The sequence below is a fragment of the Octopus sinensis genome, linkage group LG11 (genome assembly GCF_006345805.1).
Source record: "Octopus sinensis linkage group LG11, ASM634580v1, whole genome shotgun sequence".
In the NCBI taxonomy this organism is placed as follows: Eukaryota; Metazoa; Mollusca; class Cephalopoda; order Octopoda; family Octopodidae; genus Octopus; species Octopus sinensis.
In genome coordinates this window covers 70,652,012-70,674,839 of record NC_043007.1, presented here as the reverse complement: position 1 = coordinate 70,674,839, position 22,828 = coordinate 70,652,012, and the positions used below count along the sequence as shown (strand labels likewise).

Below are 22,828 nucleotides of genomic sequence, written 5' to 3'. Positions count from 1 at the left end.
GCATTTCTTAATATTAACCACTCACTACACAGTCAAATTAAAGTTAGATCATTTGTGTTAAACAAGAAAACTCACAACATCTTACATGAATTCATTTAAAACAGTTTTGTCTGAGAGTCATTTTGTCACCTCAGTTAAAAAAAAAAATTGCTTAATTGAAAATATATTTCCAAAATGTATTTAAAAAATAACAAAAATAGATAATTTAGACTTTAACAGAGATTTAATCAGTAAAATAATTTGGTCATAAAATATACTGGAAATTCAAAATTTTTATCCCCACCGTACTTTACAGAAAGAATATACTTTTTCTCGTTCTTGAGGACTAAACTGCAATATGGTAATTATTGCATTTAGCATCTTTTGTTTCCCAGAAGAGTCTGTACAGATGAGAAACTGATATACGACATTTTTTAAATATTCTAAATTAGCTCCTTCTCTTGACTTATCTCTTTCGTGCTTACGGAGCATCTCTTGTAACTGTTCATGCTCTTCTTTAGCTTTCTGCTCTTTAAGCAATAAAGAATGCTGAAGTTCTCGAAGTGCTGTCTCCAGCTGATATTTCCTGCTTCGAAGAGAAGCAATGTCAACATCTTTGCGAGCAATTTCTTGAGCAAAATGTATGAGTGGCATATCACCTGAAGGGGAAGAAACATTATGCAATAACTTAGAGAAACTTTGTTGCTCTTCTGGTAAGATACCAGAACCAGCATTGTCCATTGCATTTGAAGCATCCATCTGTTTCTGTGGTAATGATGCTGATGACGAATGCTGACTGTACAAGTCTGTATTATAAGTTGGAAGATTAGCAAGTGTCTGAAGCCGTGCAATTTCAAGATCCTTTTCCATTAACATGGATATAGTCCTATTACGTTGCTTTTTTAATTCTTCTTCAAGCTCTGCCAGTTGATGTCGATGTTCACTGACCATCACATTCTGCTCTGAATGATGTTTCTCTTGAAGGGTTACCATTATACTGTGAAGGTTATCTTCTTTCTCTAATTGTGTCTTCATCTGGATCTCATGTTGAATGTGTAAAGTTTTCACTTTTTCTCTCAATTCATTTACTTGTTCCCGTAAATTGTCTTCTTGAGAAGTGTTTTCCTGCAATAAAAATAATTTACCGATTATTAGCAAGAAGAAAAATAAAGATGTATACTGTTGTCTGGGGAGAGTCATTCTCTTTTAGTGCCTTATTATTTAACACACTCACCGGTAAAATTTCCACTTATTTCATTTTTTTTTAAATAAAAAAAAATTTTTTAAAAAGAAAGAAGTGGAAATTTTACCGGTGAGTGTGTTAAATAATACGGCACTAAAAGAGAATGACTCTCCCCAGACACAACAGAATATGCTTCAACACAAACTCATATAAAGAATCTTGCAAACCAAATCCAAAACTAAGAAAATATTTAACCATAGAAAAAAACATCTACAATGGATACACAGTAAAGAATAAGAGGCCTCTTACTTTATTTCAATTATTGTAGCATTCCTCAACCACCATATCTTCTATCATTTGCCATTCCACTACAGACACACATGGTAGGCTTCTGTACAGTTTCCTTCAGCAAACTAATCTGCATTCACAAAATATTCTTTGCAACAAAGACACTTATCCCAAGTACTGAGCAATAAGGCAAAGTAATCATGAAGCTAACTTTTAATCCCACAATCATGCCAGTGCTTTCTATATGTGTATTAGGGCGAGCTAATATAAAGGTGGCAAGCTGGCAGAAACTTTAGCACGCCAGGCGAAATGCGTAGCTGTATTTCGTCTGCCGTTACGTTCTGAGTTCAAATTCCGTCGAGGTTGACTTGCCTTTCATCCTTTCGGGGTCAATAAATTAAGTACCAGTTACGCACAGGGGTCGATGTAATTGATTTAATCCGTTTGTCTGTCCTTGTTTGTCCCCTCTGTGTTTAGCCCCTTGTGGGCAATAAAGAAATATATATGTGTATTAGGGGTACATTGTCTCTATAATATGAAAATTCAGATACTGTTTGTCAGCTACTTGTGTTCCTTATTTTTAAACTAAACTATGCATTATTTTGTTAAAATATACTCTTAAACATAAGACCTTGTGCTTAAACAAACTGAAAGTTATCCGAACCCTAAGAGCCTCAAAATATAAGGATTTTCTTTATTTTTACAACTATGTGTTACAACAAAAATTGTCAACATTTCTGACAAAGAAAATTAAAAAGAATATGCAAGACCTCACTGACACAAACATAACACAAACACATGTCCAGACATGGGGAAATAGTATCTTGCTTGGAAACAGGTGAAGGTTAATGACAGGAAGGGAAAATATACCTCAATAAATTCCAGCTGACTCAGGCAAGCATGGGAAATGGGGCATTATAAAAGTAATGATAATGATAATAAATATAATTCAAAAACTTGATCATTATTATCAGTTTTTTAGAGCTAGCTTCTTATTCATAAAATACTTGTAAAACTTTAATTCTAGATTAAAGACAACACCTTGTGCAAATCACGTCTATTAACTGAATATATTTTCAACCAAACTTAAAAAATCAGAAGCCTCATTACCTTTAAGCTTCTACTTTTCAGTATAGCTTGTGCCCTAATTTTGTATCGTTCATACTCTTCTTTCAGCTCACCAAGTTCCTTTTCATACTTCTTACAAAGAGAACAGTCAGCAACAAGATCATTGTAGACAATATCTGCAATAAAAGAAGAGCAATCATTTATTCAACAAAAAAAGAATTACTAGAAAACTGCCCATTTAAAAATTTTTAACAAATCAGTTTTGTTCTAAAAACTCTGAGAATTTCATTTTCAAGATGAATCTTGAATAAATTTCTTTTAGTCAATAATAAAATCTTAAAAAAAAAGAAACCATAACATTTTTTCTCTTTTATAACACAAGTGCAAAGTGTAATGCCAGAACGGTTAAAGTATCGATTTGCCATCATTTATTCTAGACTCTGTAACCTACAAGACAAAGATCCTTTGAGAGGAGAGGGGGTACTGGAGGAGGTCATCTTGTGTCAGTAAAATAAATACACACTATACGTGTGTTTCAGTTCTATATTTAAGAGATGAGGAATTATGTACATTATTTATATTTGACGTAAAAGTACCAACTACACTCTCGGAGTGGTTGATGTTAGGAAGGGCATCGAGCAGTAGAAACTCTGCCAGATCAGATTGGAGTCTGGTTCGCCAGACCTCAGTCAAATCGTCTAACCCATGCTAGCATGGAAAGCAGATGTTAAAGGATGATGATGATTTGTCCTCATCTTGTTTGTTGTTAACATGTTTTGGCTGATATACACTCCAGCCTTCATTAGGTGTCTTGGAGAAATTTTGAACCTGAGTTCTCATTCCTAAGGTATTTTTTTGATGTTGTTGCTGTTATTATTATTATTATTATTATTATTATATTATTAAGGTCACTGCCTGGAATCGAACTCGGAATTCTGGGGTTAGTAGTACGCGCTCTCAACCACTACGCCATATGCCCATGGGCATATATCAGCCGAAACTTTGTGTTAACGAGAAACAAGATGAGGACAAATATCCGTCAAATATAAATATAATGTAAGTAATGTATATACATGTGTTTATCTTAATTTTTATTGGCATAAAAACTCTCCCTAAAAATAACAGGATCAAAAATGTTAATCTTTAAAATTATCCAGGTTGTTTTAAATCAACTTACCATTAAGTTCAAATGATTTCTCAGTTTTCTGACTTAGCGCTGTATTTAACATCAACTTATATTTCTTGATTTTATCAACAAGTACCTGAACATCATTGACATCAGTGTCTTCTTCTAAATCTTTCTTTATATCTGGGATGTGAGCAGCCTGGGCTAGGGCCATATTCTCAGTATCAAGCTGAGCAACCCTTTCTTTAAGGCGCTGAATGGCTTGCTGGTCTTGTAAACGTAATCGTTCGTAGTTGCCCACCACCTCAGACAAATCAGAGAGTTTAGTTTCCAAACCAGAAACCCGTTCTTCACTTTGTTCTGCCATATTATTCAAGCTGTCTTCGGCATCGTTGGCTCTTTGTTCTTCCTGATACACTTGACTATGATACTGAGACTACCAAACAAAGAAAATAACAAGTATATATATATATATCGAGTTTGAAAAATTGAAGTTTTATGACATAAAACCATAATGATGATGGTGATGATATGGGAATATCGGTTTCAAGTTTTGGCACAAGGCAAGCAACTTTGGGGAAGAGGTAAGTTGATTAGATTAACCCCACCCAGGATTCAATTGGTACTTATACAATCCTGATGGGATGGAAGGCAAAGTTGACCTCAATGGAATTTGAACCCAGAACATAAAGACTGATAGAATGCCCGTAAGCATTTTGCCCAGCACAGTAACAATTCTGCCAGCTTGCCGCCACCTTAATGATACGGAAATATGATAACCTTTTTACAGTCGGATTGGTCAAGGGCCATTTACCTTCAGCCCACAAACAGTCTATACATTTCTATTCTATTTTAGTGACTGCCATGCGAGAGCTATATAGACGATCTTTGTTGCAATTTAACACACATGATATTTTCAGTATTAGACACCAACGAAAAACATGAAAAATACACAAAAACTTTCCAACCCCACACACATACTAAATCTTTAACAGCTCCATATTTTTAGGTTATGATGAAAGAAAGTGAAAGTAGCAGCAGCAGATGGAGAATGAAAACTGGAGGAAGGAGAGAAGAGAGCAAATCTCACAACAACCACAGAACAGTGTTGATGATTAGAATGATGAAATGTTCAATCCCTCTTTAAGTAGCAATAAATAATTTTTTTTTAAATATTATGAAATAGTCTTTACCTTGCTAAACTAAATCAGTTTATATAAATATGATATATATATATATATATATATATATATATAGGCATGGCTATGTGGTAAGAAGCTTGCTTCCCAACCACATGGTTGCATGGCAACTTGGGCAAGTATCTTCTAATATAGCCTCGGGCCAACCAAAGCCTTGTGAGTGGATTTGGTAGATAGAAACTGAAAGAAGCCCATCATGTGTGTGTGTGTCTTTATGTTTGTCCCCCACATCATCACTTGACAACCGGTGTTGCTGTGTTTATGTCCCATAACTTAGTAGTTCAACAAAAAAGACTAATAGAATAAGGGATTAATTTGTTCAACTAAAATCCTTCAAAGCAATGCTCCAGTCAAATGACTGAAATAAATAAAAGAATATAAATATGAATGTGTGTGTATTTATGCACACACAACAGGCTTCTGCATAGTTACCTTTTTATAGAATTCCACTCATACAGTATTGGTCAACTGAAGGCTATTGTAGAAGGCACTTCCCCAATATACCTCATAGCTGGGAAGCAAATTTCTTTACAACGCTTACCCCATCATTTACATTAATCCCAAAACTGTAGATTTAGAATTGATCAATGTAACAGCTATGACAAAGTTTGAATTGATCAGATATAAAGTATGAAGGTAAAACCTTTACAACATAGCCAGACCCTTTCTGAGAGAGCTGCTTCATTTAGTATATATATATATATATATATACACTCAATATAAAAGTGTACATTTAAACATAAAAGAAAACTACCTTTAACAGGTAATTTTCACACGCTAAAAGAAGCAGTCAAAATGACCAAAACCACATTTAATAGAAATTTTCGAAGGGAATGAAAATTAAAAACTTTTACCTTGTTATTTTTTTATTTAAAAATAAAAAATTTTAAAAATTAAAAATAACAAGGTAAAAGTTTTTATTTTTCATTCCTTTCGAAAATTGCTATTAAATGTGGTTTTAGTTGCTTTGACTGCTTCTTCTAGCATGTAAAAATTACCTGTTAAAGGTAGTTTTCTTTTGTGATTAAATGTACACTATCTTATATTGAGAATATGTTGTCTATTGACTATTTATACATGCTAAGCCACTGGTGGTGATATTTCTAAGAATATTCGATACCCTATATATATATATATATATAGAAATAACACTTGAATATTGTCTAAAGTAATAACATACCTTCAAGCTGGTTAATTCTTTTTGTAATTCAAGAAGTAATGGAGATGGTTGATTGGCCTTCTCTTCAGCAGCTTTCAGACGATTCTGTAAGACCACTAATTCGTTAGATAAGTCGTGTATCCGCTTCTCATACTGCTCTGAAAGTTTATTGGCTTTCTCTTTAGCTTGCAATGCATTTTGGGATAAATCCAGCTATTTAGACAAAAGAAAAAAACAAAAGCATAATAATAATAATAATAATAAAAAAAGTGAATTAAAATTTTTTTCAAAATTCCAAAAAACACTTTACTTGAAGCCATCAGCTATTCCAAGTGACTCCCTATAAGAATGGTCCAGTTGCAGAAAACATGATGCTATATGATGTATGAGACCGTGTCATATTCTCTGTTATAATTGCCAATTCTTCTACTATAATCAGGTTTTTAACTTCATTTCATTCTTAAACTATTCATGTTCTCAATGCCATCTATCAACAAACCTTTAGTGGATTTAATTCTCCCATTAAGTCTAGATACCTTTTCTTTTTTTTCAGTTGACTACATTAGATTGCCAAAAGTCAGACAAATTTTATTTCTATTGAATGTAGAGATCTTAGAAATGCTATGCTTGCTGGATGCTGTACTAAGCTGGTCTCCTATGTCTTCTTATGGACAGGTTCTACAAATACAGTGTTGGACCATTTCACATGTGGAAATCTTAATTATTAACTCTTTCTGGCTTCCCAGACCCCAGTTGAACCATCCAACCCATGCTAGCATGGAAAGCAGACGTTAAACGATGATGATGATGATGATTTCGTTACCAACCTGGCTGAAACCGGCTCTGGCTCTGAGTACAAATGTCTTGTTTTCATAAGTTTTGAATTAAAATCTTCCATCAAACCTTAGTCACAATTTATGGTCCTAATACTAGCTGAATGATAACTAAGTTATTTTACTAAATTCTTTGTTATATTTAAAGTAATTGAAAGAAACACAGAGCATCTCAAAATAAATACAGTAACAAAAGGGTTAAACAAACTTTCTAAACATTTTAATTTCCATTTTCTAAAACTTGTGTAAATAATATTCCCTAATTACAAACTTCTGTAGTTTTTCATAAAGTTCCTAACTGAAAATCTCCTAGCTGAGTTCCACGATACGACAGATACAAAGAAAGGAAATGGAGTTATCCTGAACAACGGATAAGTGAATTGGACATTTTAACATGTTACTATTTCATAAATATTTGATGACATTTGTGACCCACTCACCCACACCCAATATTCTCATTATTCATCTGATTATTTACTGCAAATAGTTTGTCAACAAACCTGACAAATATTGTTACATTTCCTGAACATATCGCCAAATGAATAGGAAGAATAATATATCATTGGTTCTATACATACACATGCAGACTGCTGAGACCCCCTTACCCTCCTAGGCACAAGTCCAGGCAAGGTTGTTTATGGAAGACCAGCAGTCACCCATGCATACCGGCCTCCCCTCTCCACACCACCAGTGTTATCCAAGGGAAGGGCAAAGGCCGATACAGCTTGGCACCTGTGACGTCGCAACTCATTTCTATAGCTGAGTGAACTGGAGCGATGTGAAATAAAGTGTCTTGCTCAAGAACACAACATGCAGCCCAGTCCGGGATTCGAACTCACAACCTAACAATTGTAAGCTCGACACTCTAACCACTGAGCCATGTGCCTTCTCACATGCAGACTACATGATATATATATATATATATACATATCATCATCATCATTTAATGTCTGTTTCCATGCTAGCATGGGTTAGATGGTCTGACAACAGCTGACAAGGCCAGGAGCCATAATAGGTTCCATTGTCTATTTGGCATGGTTTCTACCAAGTGTACAGGGTACTTTTTATGTGGCACCAGCACAGAATATATATATATATATATATAATATATATATATATATACACACACACACATAAATTTATAAATTTGTAGTGTAATATATGGATCTATAGAATCATATGGCCATCACAGAAAGCTCCTCTAGTAGACTCAGCTAATCCAATACAGAGGCGTATAATGCAGCTGAAATCCAAGAAATCCAATAACTCTTAATGAAATATATATATAATTAATAATTAACCAAACTGATTTAATTAAATTAAATTTTATGCTATAAGCAAGAAACTGAAACAGTTGTAGGTCATGTCAATGTATTAATAAATTTTTATTAATCTTTTCTCCATCTTCTCTCTTGGTTTTTATAAATATGAGTGAGTAGACAAATGAAAGAAGGACACTCAACACATTTATTGTGAGTTACACTTATGGACCAAGGAGTTGAATTCAAACCCCTGAGTTTCAAGGCTGAAGACTAACCACACACTTGAAACTCAGAATATCAAGGAGTTTCAATCAAACTGTTTTTGATCCATGCTCAAAATACAAAAGTAAAAAAACAACAAACAACTGATGAAGGTTCATCTTTTCTGTTGTTTGTCTTGTTTTCCATTTGTGTCATTCGTTGTTCGAAAGAATAGTTCATATTCCATGTACTCGTACTTAGTATTTTTTGTTGTACACATTTCGTGACGTTCTGTGCCCACATATGCATATATATATATATATATATACAACTTATAAACAAGGGCAAAAGAAAATTATTTCTATGCCAATATGCTGATAACAGACTTTTAAATCGTCAATTTTTTTTAAAATTCTGTTGGCTAGCTTTCCTCGATTTCCGCACAACGTATTTCTGTAGTGGATATATAATATGTGGAAATTGACGATTTAAAAGTCTGTTATCAGCATATTGGCAAAGAAATAATTTTCTTTAGCCCTTATTTATAAGTTGTTTATAATTTTAACCTTTAAAGGTATTTTGATATGCTGTCACTTTTTTGATGAAATTTTTTTCTGTAAAAAAACTTCATCCAATATTAGTATATAAAATAGTAGTCTCTATCATTATATATAATTTAAACTTTAATTTCCTTTATATTTAACATTCACTATTATTATCCCTACTCTTTCTGTAAGCTACTTATGACGTTATATCATATAACGTTTTTTTAAACAATATTAATAGCATTCTGTCAATCGCTATACAAATCCATAATTTTTTGCTAAAATGTCTTATTGACGAGTTTCGTTTTTTTCACTTTCCTGAAGAGAAGATTGCATCATTTATACCATTTATTCTTTTGAATAATATCAGTGGAATTTTCGAAACACGTGTCGAAAGTAAAAATATTTGATTTACACCTGCGTTAAACTCCATTTATTTATTTATTCATATATATATATATATATATATATATACTGTTCTGATATCATATCTAATCAGTCGTCTCTGCATCCTCCCCTATATCTTATGAAATAGTCAATTATTTATGAAACAAGTTGAGGGAACTTAACTTGAACCCCATCACCATCTGTGGCTATTTCATGAGATGATGTCTTTAACAGACAAACATTATGTGCAATAATCTCTGAGGTTTTTAAAAGTAAAACATCCACATCAAACGCTTACTTGATATTCAAGATCTTCCCTGGCAGTCCGCTCATCACTGACAAGTTTTTGAAGTTCCCGTAACATAAAGGCATGATCTGTTTGCTCCAGTTCTCGCTCTCTTTGCTGAGACCGAAGTTTCTGTTTTAGCTGTAATAAGAGTTACAACAATAATCACAGTTTTTAATCATTAATGATTCATCAACATTAATGGCCGCGGCCTTCGGGCTAAAACATTTTTAAGGATTTAAGGATTAATAATTCATGCAGCATAAATGATGCTACATGAATTAATGTAATTTTTTTTCACTCTCTTTCTACATGTTAAATATATCAGTTTGATAAAGCTTTGATAATTCTTTGAGGAATAAAGCATAGAACAAATGAAGAAACAAAAATGGCCAGAATTTTGCTTCATGTATGCCATACAATTCCTCATAACTTTTTTTTTTCCTAGTATTTTCAGGAAATTTTTGCAAATTTGTGTTCTATACACAGAAATTCATACAATTATGCAAAGCAAAAAAATTTTCTGGTGCATGATTTAAGGCCTATTTAGCTGTTATTTTTAGCACATCTCACGACCACCTCATACACTCCTCGTTTTGTTTGTCAGTTTGACGTATTGATGCTTTTCAATATCTTCCTCTTCATAAAAACATTTAATGGTCTATTCTGGAATATAAGTCAAAAATTTGGACTGTCCATATTTTAAACTGACTTCAAAAGAAAAATTTGAAAAAAATCAACCAAAATATTCTTCAAAAAAAAATTTCAAAAAATTTTTTTAAATATTTTTTTATATAGGCATGTGAATTCCTGTGTAGAAATACAAATTCACAAAATTTTAATGCTATGAGAGGGGGTTATATGGGATGCTTAAAGTAGAATTCCACCCAAAAATGAGCAACCATAGACTAAATTTATCAAAGGCATTTTGCAGTCTAATTGGAAAAAATATTTACTTGTGTTGCAATTTCTTCTGTTTTTTTTTTAAATAAATTTTACTTCCTGTGATAGTTTCCAGCAAACCAGGGACACTAGTTATTCATTTGCTTAAAGCCAATAAAATCAAAGTTAAGCATTGACTCATAAAAGCCTCTTGAAGATATTTATGTTTTATATACCAAACATCAACTCCAATCTTTAATAACTGATAAAAAATACTAAAGAATCTTGCAAACCAAATCCAAAAACGAAAAAAATACTGAAATACATATTAACTTTATATTGGTTTCAAATTTTAACACAAAGCCAGCAATTTTAGAGGAAGTGGGTAACTCGATCACATCAACCCCAGTGCTCAAATAGTATTTATTTTATCAAGTCCAAAAGGATGAACAGTAAAGTTAACTTCAGCAGAATTTGAACTCAGAATGGTAAAGACAAATGAAATACAACTAAGCATGTTGCCCAGTGCAGTAACAATTCTGCCGGCTCACTGCCCTTGATAACTTTATATGAAAGCATTGCAGACTTTGCTTTAAGGTATATAGTATATAAGAACATCAATAACGACAGATTTTTAACAAAGCAGCTCAGTGAAGGATTAGTTTGAACTTCATAATAAAAAAAATAAAAATTAAACAAGCTTAGTTTTTTATACTGGAGATCCCTTAGATAGAAATGAATTAAACTGTTGGCATCCCACCTCATTCTTCTATTATGTTCTGCTGACAACACACTCCCTTACTTTGCTTCCATCATCATCAACATTTAATGTCTGCTTTCCATGCTGGCATGGGTTGGATGGCTTCACAGGAACAGGCCAGGCTCGTGGCTGCACCAGGTTCCATAGTCTGTTTTAACTTGGTTTCTATGGCTGGATGCCCTTCCTAATGCCAACCACTTTACAGGGTGTAGTATTGAGTGCTTTTTACGTGGGACCATCACCCACACCAGTGCTTTTTACATGACACTGCTTTACATCAACATTTCAAGGACAACACAAATGAGAGTTTTGTTTCCAAAATTATTTTACCATCTAGTATGGTAGGGCAGTGTTTTAAACTTTAGACATTTGCATTCAACAGGAATAAAAGTATTTTCCTAACTGGATGCAATTCATGACGCTAATCAATCAATCATAATGTACTTAAAGTTGCTGTTGGCTACATAGATTAAAAGCAAGCAGAGTTATGTATCTGTTTACAACACAATTACATTGTATGTTGTGTAATAATGGGGATATTTCACAGAGAATCAATAATGTAGGGTCTTTTAAACTAAAATTTACATATCAACTCTTTCACATTACAGTTACCCATAAATAATGCATCTCAGCTGTATGTTAATATGAAGATATAAATAAAATGGTTTTGTTCCTTTATCAATTACACTTACATCCTTGATAATTTCATCTTGTCCTCGCTGTTTTAGATTAGATACTTTTTCATTTTCTTCTAGCCGTCTCTGGAGATCTTCATTTTCTGTCTAATTGAAAAGAAATGGAAGACTGTTAATTACAAAACTTTATATAGGTATGTTAAGTTGAATGAAAACAATTCATTACTACACAACATAGTTTGTGGAAATATTTCAGAATGCTTACTATGGTTTCATCAACAACACAGTAACTTACTATTAATGGTTATTGACTTATCATTTATTGCAGCATCAGAAAAATATCTCAACTAAAATTGTATTATCACTGTGATCACCGTGACCGACCAAGCTATCAGATGTTGCTACACATCGCCGGTCACAATGCGCTTTGCATTGTTTTAGCCTTCAAATGACACCACCCCGCTGGCTAAGCAAGCAGGCTAACAGAAGAAAGAGTGAGAGAAAGTTGTGGCGAAAGAGTACAGCAGGGATCGCCACCACTCCCTGCCGAATAAAAATAAGGCTAGTCAAGTTCTGAAGGGTCAAAATGATCTGTTGTCCCCCTTTTCGAAATTTAATATCTGATTATATTATTCTTTTATTTGTTTCACCTTGAAGTCATTTTAGTCAAACAAATTGACCCCAGGACTTATATTTTAAGTCTAGTACTTATTCTGTCAGTCTTTTTGCCAAACCACTAAGTTACAGGGACATAAACACACCAACACCAGTTGTCAAGCGGTGATGTGGGACAAACACCGACACCAAGACAAAGACACACAGATATACATACACACATATATATATATGTCGCCATAATAGATCGTTAGCCACTACACACATTTTTTCTCTCCTTGTTTTTTTCTGTGTCCCTTTCTGTAGAACAGCGTAGGCTCAAAACGTAAAAGACTTTTTATATTCCTGAGCGTTATACTAATACATCTGTTTGTTTTGTACACCACCTGTCTTCGTCTTTTGTTTTTTTCGTAAACTCCCCCTATATATATATATATATATATATACAATGGGCTTCTTTCAGTTTCCATCAACCAGATCCACTCACAAGGTTTTGGTCAGCCCAAGGCTATAATAGAAGATACTTGCCCAAGGTGCTATACAGTGGGACTGAAGCTTCTTACAAGAGCCATGCCTGCACCATATTAGAAACCATTATTACAATTATTATCATCATTATTGTTACTTTTTTTAAATCCATTTCTATATGATAGCACTGTAAATTTGGGTTTCTCTATATTGTTGAAATAATTACTACAACCCTTTTGTTACCATATGTTTCCTCACCAGCTTCACATAGCAACCCCAGCCTATCCAAAGTACCTTGGATCGTAGGGCGACCTGCTGTGCTTGAGGAAACCTATTGAGTCAAGTACATCAACATCAATATCAAAATAAAAATCAAATGGAAATTGTAGTTGTGATACCTGTGCCGGTGGCATGTAGAAGGCACCATCTGAACATGGCCGATGCCAGTGCTGCCTTGACGGGCTTCTATACTGGTGGCACGTAAAAAGCACCAATCAATCGTGGCCATTGCCAGCCTCCCCTGGCCCCTGTGCCATGTAAAAAGCACCCACTATACTCACTGAGTGGTTAGCGTTAGGAAGGGCATCCAGCTGTAGAAACACTGCCAGATCAGACTGGAGCCTGGTGCAGCCTCCTGGCTTCCCAGACCCCAGTCAAACCGTCTAAACCATGCTAGCATGGAAAATGGACATTAAACGATGGTGATGTCTTTTGAAATACACTGCCTTTGTCTCAGTTAATTTTGAATATATCAAGCAGTTTCAGGCAGGTTGCTATCAAAACAGTTAAAAGCTGGCTTTTTACAACTTGTCGAAACAGAAGCAAACAAAGTTCTGCATTTTCATTAATAGCAAAATTAATCCAACATATACACTGCTTGGTATAATATTGGTTTCAAATTTTGGCACAAGGCCAGCAATTTTGGAGCAGAAGCTAGTCAATTATATCAACCCCAGTGCTCAACTGGTACTTATTTTACTGACCTGGAAAAGAGAAAAAGCAAAATCAAATTCAGTGGAATTTGATCTCAGAATGTAAAGACAGATGAAATGCCACTAAGCAATTTGCCCATCATCCTAACAATTCTACCGGCTCAACACCTTACAACTTGGAGTAATATTAATATGAAAAAACATATGCAATGGTTATACTATGCTAATATCATCAAAGATGAAAATAGTATGCACTCATTGTATACTAAAATACTACTAAATATTTGGTACATCTGCTTCTATTTTTTTGTCTCAGACATTGTAAGAACTGTGAAGAATACAGTAAAAGTTTAGCACTGATACCAAAATTGAAAGAAAAATTTGAATTTCATGATCATGGGACTTTTTTTTTTACTTGTTTCAGTCATTTGACTGAAGCCATGCTGGAGCACCGCCATTGGTCGAGCAAATCGACCCCAGGACTTATTCTATCGGTCTCTTTTGCCGAACCACTAAGTTACAGGAACGCAAAGACACCAGCATCAGTTGTCAAGCAATGTTGAGAGGGCAAACATAGACACACAAACACACATATATATATATATATATATATATATATATACAACAGGCTTCTTTCAGTTTCCCAAAAATAATTAAAAATATCAGGTACAAACTTACTTTTAGCTGTTTCTTTTCAGCGAGATAACTACTTTCAAGTCGAGATTTTTCATTGGTCAAAACACTTAATGTGGTCGTCAATGTAGCCAACTTTTCTTCACTATCAGTCTGATGGGATTCACTGGACTGAAATAGAAAATTAAATTTGAGTCTAAAATAAAATAAAACAGCAATACTGAGTCTATATTAGACATGAAATACTCTTAGATTTAATTTTATCAACAAAATAGAATGGCTTCATTGAAAATATCAAAATACTTGAGAATTCTGTATAAAATATGTATCTTAAAAGGACTGTGAAAAAAAAAACAAGAGATGAAATACATTGTGTCATAGTATTTATCTAAATATAATCAAAGCCAAGCTGTTACAATTAATTAGTAATCACCTTAAACCTTTTGATACCAGCCCACCTGAAATCGTCACTGGTCTGTAGTACGAATGTCTTGTTTTCAAAAGTTCTGAATTAAAATCTTCCATCAAACCTTAATCACAATATATGCTCCTAACACTAGCTTAATGATAATTAAGTTATTTTACTAAATTCTTTGTTATATTTAGAATAATTGAAAGAAACACAGAGCATTTCAACAGAAATATGGTAACAAAAGGGTTGAGATAGGCTTCCTAATCACAAACAATATTACTGATTTCAAATTTTGGCACAAGGCCATCAATTTCAGGGGAGTGGGTAAGTCAATTGCATCAACCCCAATGATCAACTGGTACTTATTTTATCAACCCCAAAAGCATGACATGCAAAGTTCACCATAGTGGAATTTGAACTCAGAACATAAAGACAGATGAAACGGCGCTAAGCATTTTACCCAGTTGTGTGGTAAGAAGCTTACTTCCCAACCACATGGTTCTGGGTTCAGTACCACGCAATGGTACAAGTGTCTTCTAATATAGCTTTCAGCCCACCAAAGCCTTATCAGGGGATTTGGTAGACAAACTAAAAGAAGCCCATCATGTATGTGTGTCTCTGTCTGTGTTTGATTCTCAAAGTCAAGCATCTGTCACACTTGTCTCATTGACTGGAAATTTATTAAGTGCCAATACCATTATGACATCTCTTTTATTCAACTGAAAGCCAAAAACTGTTACTTCAAACTTACAGACATCTTAAATAAACCTAGTCGTGTACAAAAAGCTTTAAAAAATCAGTAATACCGTAAATCCTCAAGTATAGTCTGCCCTTGAGTATAATACACAGGGAATTTTTAGGGGGCTGTACCTCTGAAAAACCTAAACCTTGTGTATAATACACACCCTTTCTCTAACTTGAGTTGTGCGTAATTAAGCCAACAGCACCTAGTCGAACAAGCACTTCCGCGCATGCGTAATACAATAATGGTGATGTTCTTAACTGTTATATGGGAATGTAAATATGTTTGCAAATTGTTTTTGTTATATGTTATTCTGTTTTCTGAATACTTTTATTTTAATAAATGTTGCTTACTGCAAGTTATGGATGATTCTTTTATGACTTCATTGCTATCAGGCTTAGCTTAAGGTATTTTCACGCTCGACATCACAAAATGCATCTGAATAAACATTGCCAGACAGAAAATATAGACTTGGACATTGCTTAGAAAATATTTTTCATTTTTAACCTCATATATAGTACACACTAGGGATTTTGACCTTTGGATTTTGGGGAAAAAGTGCAGATTATACTCGAGGATAATCAGTAACATTAGAAGAATAAATACATCCCAGTACTCTTCCAGTTGTAAAAGGACATACTTCAAAATTCCTGACAACATACAATAAAAAAAAAAAGCTTTAAATAATTACCTTTGACTGTAATGGGTGAGGAATTTCTTGTTTTTCTTCATCTGTTTTTTCTTTGTCATTGTTGTTTTCCTTGTTGGCAGCAGAAAATGATTTTTTACCTATACCATTGTTCAAATCAGTGGCAGTTAAACATTGGATGCTAGCTTCCAGAGCCTCTTTCTCTTTCGACAAACCTTTGTAAGCACTGATTAAATCTAGATAATAAACAATTAGATTTTTATTGATAAAATATTCAATAACAATATACAAATTTTACACTAAAATAATGAACCAATTTAATTATAAAATAATTATCTGTCTGCTGTCTACCTATAATCATCGATTCCTGATACATTTACACCCAAGATATAATCATGAAGGGATACTGAAATTATTTCAGACGACCGAGCCATCAAAAATGTTACAACAAAACACAACAGGCTCATTCAGATAGAATCAGACAAAAACCAGTCACAGTTACCTCCCTTAGGCTTATTGTGTGGTACCGAGACAAGACAGAGCCAGAAGGTTTATATCAATGGATTAATTTACCAGTTGTTTTTTTCCAGTATCTGAATTTCCTGATACAAGTAACCACTTACCTCTTAATCTGGCTTCATATCTTTGAATTTTGTCTTTCTGACTCTCAATAGTTTTTATTAGTTCACTTCTTGTTGTCTTGTCCATATTTCATTTGAAATGATCCATCTTAATTGGGTGACTGAAATTACACAAGACATAGAAACACACAAACTTAATTAATTAATGATTGATTGACAGACAGACATATAGATAGATAGAGAGAGGGGGAAGGGAGAGAGAGATAAAGTAGGTATGTAGACAGACAGACAGATATGCATATTGTTTCATATTCTGGAACAAAGCCAGCAACCTAGATGGAGAGGGTTGGTTGATTACATTAACACTAGTACTCAGCTGATACTTATTTTATCAACCCTACAAGGGTGAAAGGCAAAATTAACCTTGGTGGCATTTGAACTCAGAACATTAAAACTAGAGGACATAAAGCTAAGCATTTTGTCTGGCATGTTAACGAATCTGCCAGCTCACCATATGCATATATATAAATGTGTGTGTGTGTGTGTGTGTGTTAAGAAATTCGTGTAGACAGTGTTTTTATATTTTATCTGACAGCATTATCAATTTTCTATTTAGACCTCTTTGACAGCCTTTGATTTTCTAAAACCCTAATCAATCGTCTCTTTCTCATTCATACTTTTATTACTCTTGCCCCTATTGCTCTTCTCACGATCACTCATCTCACTTTTTTATGCTGTTGGTGTGATTAAAGATAGCACTGGATTTCTTTTGTTGACCAAACATGGTTTCCTGTCTAAGAATGGATGCCACACTAACACTCCACTTCTCTCTCTCAATCGTCTTAACTCACCCATTTGAAGTACAAGCATATGGGACCTCATCAAATACACTCTAACAGTAATCAACTACTGGCCTTCTGGTATTCACATCCACCATTTATCTTCCTTTTACCCCCATCCACTAAGAAGTAGCATGGCTCAGTGGTTAAAGCATTTGGTTCACTATCATGAGATAATGAGTTCAAATCCTGGACCATGATGTGTGTTGTGTTCTTGAGTAAGACACTTTATTTCACATTACTCCAGTTCACTCAGCTGTAGAAATGAGTTGCTACGTCATTGATGCCAAGCTGTATTGGTCTTTGCCTTTCCTTTGGATAACATCGGTGGTATGGAGAGGGGAGGCTGGTATGCATGGGTGACTGCTGGTCTTCCACAAACAACTTTGCCTAGACTTGTGCCTCAGAAGGTAAATCTCAAGGTGCAAAAATCCTGGTCATTCATAACTGAAGAGGGTCTTTACACTTTACCCCTATCCTCTTCGGTATTGGCGCCACAGAAAATGTACCTAGAATATTTTATTACATGTAGCATTGACATGATCCTTTAATCTTGTCAAAGACATGACAACCTCTTCAATGCTGATACCACATTAAAATGCATCCAGTTATACAATGGCTGGTGTTAGGAAGGGAATCCAACGATGGAAACTAAGTCTATCGTGAAATTCATAAGGAAGATTCGGTCCTGCAACACATGTAAGACAAGAGCAACAACCCATCTAATTTATGCTAACATTGAAGTTGAACATAAAACAACAACAGTAATAATGATGAACATACACAAATTGTTGTAGGTATCCTCCTACCAACCTTAAGAAAAAGTCAAGTAAAATAACAGTGAAGAAGAAACATTTTTAAAAAGTAACAGTAGTTTCAATTTTATGCCAAATCCAGCAAATATATCGTCGAATATACTCTTTTACTTGTTTCAGTCATGTGATCGTGGCCATGCTGGAGCACCGCCTTTAGTCAAGCAAATCAACCCCAGGACTTATTCTTTGTAAGCCTGGTACATATTCTATCGGTCTCTTTTGCCAAACTGATAAGTTACGGGGACGTAAAGACACCAGCATCGGTTGTCAAGCTATGTTGGGAGAGGGGACAAACACAGACACACAAACATATATACACGCATAAATATATATACATATATACAACAGGCTTCTTTCAGTTTCCGTCTACCAAATCCACTCATAAGGCTTTGGTCAGCCTGAGGCTATTGTAGAAGACACTGGCCCAAGGTGCCACGCAGTGGGACTGAACCCAGAACCATGTGGTTGGTAATCAAGCTATTTACCACACAGCCACTCCTGTGCCTAAATAATATATAGATTTTTCACTTTTGAAATCTAGTAAAACAGTATTAATTGTAATTGTCATTTTTCAAGTTAGATTTGGCATTAGGAAATGCATCCACCCATAGAAACCATGCCAAAACAGACAACTGGAATCTGGACAGCTTCCGGCTGGCCAATTCCTGTCAAACTGTCCACATGCCAGCATGGAAAACGGACGTTAAATGATGATGATTCATAAAGCTTCTTCTGGACAAGATGCCAAGGAATGTATTGGACACCAACAGAAGCTGGTACATACTTCTAACAGCTAGTAAATTTGTCACACTTCACCCAAACACAATGAAATGTTTACAGGAGATACAATCCTGAGACTATAATTATACATGAACTTATTTTACTTCTACAACAGTAATTAATAGTAACGAATCTTACCTTATCAAGACATTGTCCCATTGAAAACTGCATCTAGTAAAGATAATTGAGTTGGTAATAAAGAATGTAATGAAATTTCAACTAATATTGTATATCAAATAAAGAAAAGTCTTAAAGTTGATAATGAGGTGGGCACAATAGAATTGTAGACTAAAAGTGATCTGAGAGGAAACAGTGAAGAGTGAACAATGGACTTCTTACATGGGATTAATATAAGATTCAGATATGTGGAAATACAATGTGTCGAAGAATTATCTAATCCATATCATCATCACAAACTGGATATTACATTGTTAATGATAAGGATCTTTTCGGTTTGACCGGCAGTTTTTTCTAGCGGTGTCATGAAATTGTCACCCATAATTATGACCCTAGTATCGATCTATTGCATTTCAATCTGGGTTAGGGTTAGAGTTAGGGTTATGGTTAGGGGTGGGAGAAGGGTATCTTTTTTTCTTCACAAATGTAAATAAACCCAATCTGTTTCTTAAACGAGGGACATATTCATACGGCACGGAATGTTTTCACCTCAATAGACGTCATTGATTGGTTGAAATTGAAGAAAAAAAACAACAAATATCTTACAAAGTATAGAATTTTCTCAATAAAGCCAAGAGAAAAAGATGTTTTATAAAAACATTCTAGCAGTATACGAAGTTTAAAAGTGTTTAGTTACGTGCAAATTATTTTTAAAAACTGCCGGTCAAACCGAAAAGATCCAATGATAATAATTAAAAAAATAAAATAAAATAAAATTCAATGATAATAGTAGTGCTAATTAACTATTATCATAACGAAATGATTAATGCTGTAAAATGTTGATAGTTGCACAAACTGTATTTGTATGATGACAATGTTACTACAAGGTAACAGAACAGCACCCAGGAAAGTTAAGTGCCAGTGAGCATAGCTCCATCACAGATGGTATGTTGGTGACACCAACTATTGAAAGGGATGAGAATGCTGCTTCACAAGTATTTTGTCAGTGTTTGGTGTCACTTGAAGTCCTAAGATTATGAAGAAAACAAGTGCCATTCTTTCTACTCTTCTTAAGTAAATATTTCCTTTACTGAGTCACTGGATAAACACAAGATTATTTCTGATCAATAATTTCTGAGTAAAAAAAACAAAACATTTTCTAATTTTCACATAAAAATTCAGCATAGATCGTATTTAAATATTAATCCATTTGTCACCTAAATATATAAGAAAATCAATAAGTAATCCTGTTAACTGGGACACAGAAATAGAAAATCTGCAAAAGTAGATGAAACTACATTCCCTTCCTTTGCCAATCAATTCATGTGCTACGTAGACAAATGTAAAATAAGTATTTAAAAAAAAACTTAAAACTGAAATAAATAACAGCCACTATAAACTGAGTTTAGTTCTCGTGGGTTCTACATTATTTTAGCTCTTTGGGACATAATATCAATGAACGAACGGAACGGGTGAGTGTTCAAGGACTCAAACAGTTGTGGAATTTCATACATTTAGACCCAACTCAAAACAGAAATCTGGCCACTTTTTTATATTTCTAAAATTATTTCTGCAAGTCAGATGTCTATATCACGCCATTGAATCCGTTTGGATTGTCAAAGTTAATAATATATCAACTAAAGAAAAATATTTCTTTTTCGTTGGTCCCAACGAAATTAAACTGAGTGATGATGTTAAAATACTTTTCTCGAGACATTGTATCAACTTGCCTTTACTATTCCCTCCACCTTTATTTTTACCTATATTCACCAAATTTCGAGAATGAAGATTCCGATACGAGATGAAGTTTTCAGACACGTTAAAATATAAACGAGGGAGAGAAAAAAACATATTAATAATTGAGACTGACATTCGTGTGCGAAAATGAACGAACAATGAACAGTTTGACAAGTAAAAACAAAAATGTGTTATCTGTTTAAATAATGACATAGTTGACCGGGAACAACGACAGTGTAATTAAATACCTCAACAGTCTGTTCAATCGATTTTAGAAGTTTGAACAATGGCCTGCTCAGGTATTTAATTAGGCATTGTTCCAGGTCAGTTTAGATCAAAGGTATTCTAACCGTGTCCATTAGTCACATTTTTAAAAAGCAGTGAGCACCGAAGACCTCAATATGTCCCTCCCACTTTAAAATAGTATAACGTGGTCGGAAGTAAATTTGCAGGTAAACTTATCAGGTCGAGTGACCACACAGAAGCTCTCTCAAAGGCTCAAGGGATTTAGGTTGAAACATAATTCCGTTTACGGTCAAAAATATAAATCCGTCCCAACATTTGACTGGTATTTAATTTTAATGACCCCCAAAAAGGAAGACTGGTCAAGTTACTTTCAGATGGATTCGAACTCGTAATGCAAAGGGTCGTCCTCACTAAACATAACAAGGTGAGGCGTGAGAGATTGGCAGATGGTGTGACATGGCAAAATATCAGACCATGTTTATCGATATTTAAGACAGATCAGAAGTAGTCAAGGGCTGTTTGGCTTAATGGTTAGCAAAAGAGAATACCAAATAATGTTGACAAATCTGGTTCATTAAACAATTAAAGCACGTCAACAATAACATCTGGAATTTGAAACAAAACAAGAACATCTTAAAATAAGGTTTCCAACCACGACCAGGTTTGATCTGACGACGACAACTTTAAATTGACAACACATTAATGAACGGACAAACTAGGATAATAAAGGATTTATGTGGAAGATTGAAACTAAAATTGAAGAGACCAAAATTAACTGACTTTAATTAATGACTTAATTAGAGTAACTTACCACGTCGACAGTTTAGAACCTAATGGGGAAAAACCCAGAATGCATTGCATGACGATTTGAGTCACTTCCGGTAACAACATTGACATGTGATTTCTTTGTAAACATGCAACAATTTGGAATGACTTAAATGGGTCTTAATTGAGGAATAATTAAGGCTAGCTGTTAAATAAAGACAGGACGATGGATAAGACGATTTTTGAAAAACAGGTAAAAATGTTTGGCATACCTACACTAGTATGCACACCTTACGATTTTGTTTCCTCATAACTCTCAGAAAAATGAATATTTTTGAATGAAATTTTCCATACTCATCTTTCGGATAGAGTAGATTACGATTATTTCCGAATTTAATGTGGAAAAAAATGGTGGGCGCACACATACATACTTACACACGTCACTTAGCTTTTTCCGAAATTTCAAGTTTAATTTTGTAGGTAAATATTGGATGGGTGTCGGTATGTCTATGTGTGCGCCCGCCAATTTTCTTTTACTCTTTAAATTTAGAAATAATAGTAATCTTCACCATCTGAAAGGTAGTTGTTGGAAATTTCATTACAAAATATCCATTTTGCCGAAAGTTATGAGGAAAGAAATTCGGTAGGGGAGGGGAGGCACAGGTGTGTTGGTATGCACCTTAAGTAAGGCGGCGAGCTGGCAG

At 34.2% G+C, this 22,828-nt stretch overlaps 1 protein-coding gene across 1 annotated transcript; it reads right to left on the bottom strand.

Moving 5' to 3' along the window:
- Positions 1–204: 204 nt before the first annotated feature.
- Positions 205–22,274, bottom strand: LOC115217387 (GRIP and coiled-coil domain-containing protein 1). The gene is made up of 11 exons (XM_029787063.2): positions 22,171–22,274; positions 19,398–19,430; positions 16,868–16,986; positions 16,287–16,480; positions 14,487–14,612; positions 11,851–11,940; positions 9,529–9,657; positions 6,024–6,215; positions 3,696–4,080; positions 2,561–2,694; positions 205–1,104 (listed from the first exon to the last, which is right to left on the bottom strand). The coding sequence occupies exons 3-11, from the start codon at positions 16,950–16,952 to the stop codon at positions 274–276; spliced, it is 2,166 nt and encodes a 721-aa protein (XP_029642923.1). The 5' UTR covers positions 16,953–16,986; positions 19,398–19,430; positions 22,171–22,274; the 3' UTR covers positions 205–273.
- Positions 22,275–22,828: the final 554 nt, after the last annotated feature.

Bases quoted from the DNA above. Each gene is read 5' to 3' on its own strand.
- LOC115217387 (XM_029787063.2), bottom strand. From the start codon at position 16,952: ATGGACAAGACAACAAGAAGTGAACTAATAAAAACTATTGAGAGTCAG. The intron at 14,613-16,286 runs GTAATTATTTAA...TTTCTATTTCAG, and splicing joins CTCACCCATTACAGTCAAAG to TCCAGTGAATCCCATCAGAC. The intron at 1,105-2,560 runs GTAATGAGGCTT...TTTTTATTGCAG, and splicing joins TGAAAAGTAGAAGCTTAAAG to GAAAACACTTCTCAAGAAGA.